This window comes from Zerene cesonia, chromosome 20, assembly GCF_012273895.1.
Source record: "Zerene cesonia ecotype Mississippi chromosome 20, Zerene_cesonia_1.1, whole genome shotgun sequence".
Classification (NCBI taxonomy): Eukaryota; Metazoa; Arthropoda; class Insecta; order Lepidoptera; family Pieridae; genus Zerene; species Zerene cesonia.
Window position 1 is genome coordinate 9,343,813 of NC_052121.1, and position 4,170 is coordinate 9,347,982.

Below are 4,170 nucleotides of genomic sequence, written 5' to 3' on the forward strand. Positions count from 1 at the left end.
TATCCCTATGAAGCGGGCAGCGTATTCACAGATTAGATATATTATTATATTCGTATTCCTCTGCGAATGTTAGTGGGCGGTGGTGATCGCTTACCATCAGGCGAACCACCAGCTCAGTTGCCCGATATGACATAAAAAAAATTCATTTAAAGCTGGACTCAATAGTAGATCTCCGTCCAAAATCTACAAAGCAGAAACGATAATTCGTTATACATTGCTTCTTTATTGAAATATGTAACAACGAGGACGTGATCAAAAGATACCATGTATTAGAAAACGTTATCTGAATCCACAGATTATGAACTAGGTATTAAAACCGGTATGTGATTATATCACATACCGGTTTTAATATCAATAAACAATAAACAATATATTCGATGAAAATATGTTAAATAAGTTTCATAGGAATACACCTACAATGTAACGTCTACATAACTTTAGATATCGAAACTAAAAAACATTACTTCTTTTTAACCAGACATGGTCCGCGACTAGACTAGACTAGGTCCGCCCGGCTTAGCCCGTGGTTTATAGGGCAGTTTACTAAATAATCTCTTTGTCCTTATTATACGGAACAAACGGTGAAAATTGTTTTGCAATCGGTCCGGTAGATCCTGATATTATATTATTATATGTTTATCGAAGATTGAAGAAACAATTTCATCAGCTTTATAATAATTGTATGGATATTGTATTTACGCTTACCTATATCTTATCTTTAATTTTTAATGTTCAATAAATAATAAAAAAATCATGAAAGAAAACAAAGAAATTACTATCAAATCGTTTATTTACACAACATATTTATTATTTACTAATATCTCACAGTGTGAGTATAGACTTCTATCTTACATCTTTCATTATTCGCAACCCACATCGCTAGAAGCATTCCCGCTGCCTGAAAAATAAGTAAAAACAATACAAAATTGAGAATAAAATAAAGATTTTAATTATGGGAGTCGAGCACGCTTCGGCACGCCCAGCTCGCACCGGGGAAGTACCACACCCCCACAGAAGATCAGCGAAGATCGCGAAATATTATAAGTTTATTTAATCTTTCATATCGAAGCAGTATCATTTACTTCCTATACGTTCTATGTAATTTATGAATAATCGATACTTAAATAAGTAAATATTCTTATTTATTTCTTACTTCAAACCAGAAACTGGTGATAGCAACACCGAATAACCATTCAGCATCTGATCGTAGCACCTCCAAGATTTCATCTTCGCAGCCATCGGAGAAGTAGCTTGCAGACCTAGTAGCATATGTAAGTTAACGTACTTCTAAGACTCACATTTGAATCCAACTAATCCTATCCTTTCCTACTAATATTATAAATGCGAAAGTTTGTAAGGATGTGTATGTGTTTGTTGCTCTTTCACGCAAAAACTACTGAACCGATTGCAATGAAATTACAACAATACCGGAATAACATATAGGCAACTTTTTATCCCGATATTCTTACGGGATACGGACTGACGCGGGTGAAACTGCGGGGCGCAGCTAGTACAAGATATGCGTGAATACAGATGCGTCTATGCCAGTTTTTATATATATTTTTCAACCAGGGCGGGTTCGTGGGCAAGGTAATAAATACCTGAGTAAAAACGTTAGGTAATATGTGTACATGTTTCAACAAAGAAACAGAATTAAATAGTCATACGAATACTCGTCCATCTTAATGTGAGGACTGCGCTTGTTTTTGAATAATCAATTTTAAGGCAATGAAAAGATTTATGCCGATCAGTGAAGATGCAGCTTTCTAAGGTGAAGAAGTTTTCAAATTGATTCAGCAGTTTTTGCGTAAAAACATGACACACATAAGTGCAAAAGATTGAAAAATAACACAATACTCACTCCAAGCAAGATCTATAAAGCATTTGTTTTGCAAAATCGTTTCTAGCGCGAAAAGCTTTCGCACAGCACGATATGCTGACTGGTTTCCGCAAAGCATGATAGTCTTCTGGCCCATTCAGACCACAGCATTCGTACTGAAAATAAAAGGTATAACAACATTATTATTAATTACTTAGTGGTAAGTGGTAGTTTGCCAAAGACATCAATAGATAAAATGGAAGTGGTTTTGCTGCTGCGCTATTTCTTCAAAGATAGACAGACTTTATCAATATATAAATTAAATTGACAATGTTTTTTAAGGCTTATACACATAAAGCCCAGTTTTATTTCGTCGATTATTAGTTAACAAACAACAAAACAAAACAAAATTTAAATGCCTATTCTTAAAGACTATATTTGCATGAACATCACTTACAGAACTCTGAAGCTGGTCCCACAACTGCTTGTGCTCGACCTCCTCTCCAGTAATATTCTTGAAGAAGTCCTCTCGCAACCAATCCGCCACACGGAACTCCAGACCGTACCTCTGCACCGCCACATAGATGGTGACCAGTAACTCTATGACCACTATGATCATAAGAAATCCGATGTACTGCAAGAAAAATTATTGTATCATATGATTCATATGCTCCTACTTGACCTCTTCGTTGAAAAAAATGTCTCGGTCTGGCAGGACACAGAAGGCTGCTTTTTGAAATGATATAAATGAAACAGATGTATATCATCTGCTTATTATCCCACCAGGGAACTCAGAACTCCACTTTATAACGCTTAAAAATTTCTAGTACCATTTTTTTTTTTTAATTTAGTTTCCTTACGACAGTGTTCCGATTTCAGGCCTCATTTTATTTGCTACTATCAAAATAACTGATTTCACTTTTGTTTTTTTATAACTCGATAACTCCGAAGGTTCTCAACCGATTGACGTGATTGTATTTAATGAATAATTAAATTTGGATGTTCAAAAAGTCATGCCACAAGCATCCCTCACCAAGTATAACATCTTAACATTGTTCCTCATAGCTCCAATGCTGCCGAAGGCCGCCACGCTCAGCACCAGTAGACTGGCCACGATCACCACAACATCCCCTATGTAAGTCCCTGCTGCATACTCTTCACCATATTGTTTTAGAACTCGGGTATCCACCACCGCAAATATGAAGGTACAGAGCGCTATCAGCTGAAGAAAATGGTATTATTTTTTTTAGCATATGACATTTTCACTTCCATACTATTCAATAGCTTTATAAATGAGAACTTTTTGCAGTGTGAAAGTATTTTCGGATAAAGTCGGATTAAAAAACACGTAATATTGTATTTTTTTTTTTCAAATAAGCCCTAAAATTTAATAGTGATTTTGAGTTGAAATCTGATAAATTGTTTGGCGAAATTTCGCAACTTTATTTCCTGAAACTGTTAATTGCAAAAAATCTCAGTTAAATAAAAAACTTACTATACAACACACGTTCAAACCCAGCAGCAAGCACTTAGCACAATTTGTACTGAGTTCTTTGAAATTCAGCATTTTGTTAAATCTTCGCACACAAACGTCAGGGTCAACAATTTTGTATGGACTGTGTATTATTGTATCACATTGCTATTATATTAATTAAATTTCACACGAATATGGTCTTTAAGCTCATACCCAAGTGTTCGAATTCGCATGCATTTTAATAGTATGTAGATATTAAACCTAGGTTTATGAAGTACGTAAGTCTTGGGAATCGACATATGAAATTAAATCGATGTATGTTAATTATGTAGCATTCTCAAGGGGTTACATTTGTTAATAAATAAATATGCACAAGAAATAAAACAATAATTATTACCAATTAATAATTATGTCATAAAAGCGAGAAATAATGTTGTGTTGCAGTCAAAAAATATCCATACTTATATTAAAATAAGGATTTCCCTTTTAGCATGTAAGAACATGCTAAAAAGTTATAAGGGCGAAATAATCATTTCTAAATTAATAATTTAGAATTACTCACATTCACAACTATGAAAGCATTGTCCAATAAAGATTTTCTTTTTACAAATTTGTATAAAATATTCTATAATATGTATAATAATTACTTAAAATTGTCGTATGCATTATATTTAATTAATATATTGTTTAATTAATGTATTGTTTTATTAATATAATTATTAATAAATGTTATTTAAAAACATCACTCTTTTATATTTTCAATTAGTTTAACTTAACACAACTACAAAACTCAAAGGTGCTTATTATATTTAATTTTTATACCAATATTATTTCCAGTGTAAAAATAAAACAATACAACTCTTCATAACGCTACAAT

At 33.1% G+C, this 4,170-nt stretch overlaps 1 protein-coding gene across 1 annotated transcript; it reads right to left on the minus strand.

Moving 5' to 3' along the window:
- Positions 1-775: 775 nt before the first annotated feature.
- Positions 776-2,448, minus strand: LOC119835188 (tetraspanin-9-like). The gene is made up of 4 exons (XM_038359882.1): positions 2,277-2,448; positions 1,862-1,995; positions 1,154-1,259; positions 776-898 (listed from the first exon to the last, which is right to left on the minus strand). Exons 1-4 carry the CDS (start codon positions 2,436-2,438, stop codon positions 815-817), a joined length of 486 nt encoding a protein of 161 aa, XP_038215810.1. The 5' UTR covers positions 2,439-2,448; the 3' UTR covers positions 776-814.
- Between the last annotated feature and the right edge of the window lie 1,722 nt (positions 2,449-4,170).

Bases quoted from the DNA above. Each gene is read 5' to 3' on its own strand.
- LOC119835188 (XM_038359882.1), bottom strand. From the start codon at position 2,438: ATGATCATAGTGGTCATAGAGTTACTGGTCACCATCTATGTGGCGGTG. The intron at 1,260-1,861 runs GTGAGTATTGTG...ATATGCTACTAG, and splicing joins CTTTATAGATCTTGCTTGGA to GTCTGCAAGCTACTTCTCCG. The intron at 899-1,153 runs GTAAGAAATAAA...CTTATTTTTCAG, and splicing joins TCACCAGTTTCTGGTTTGAA to GCAGCGGGAATGCTTCTAGC.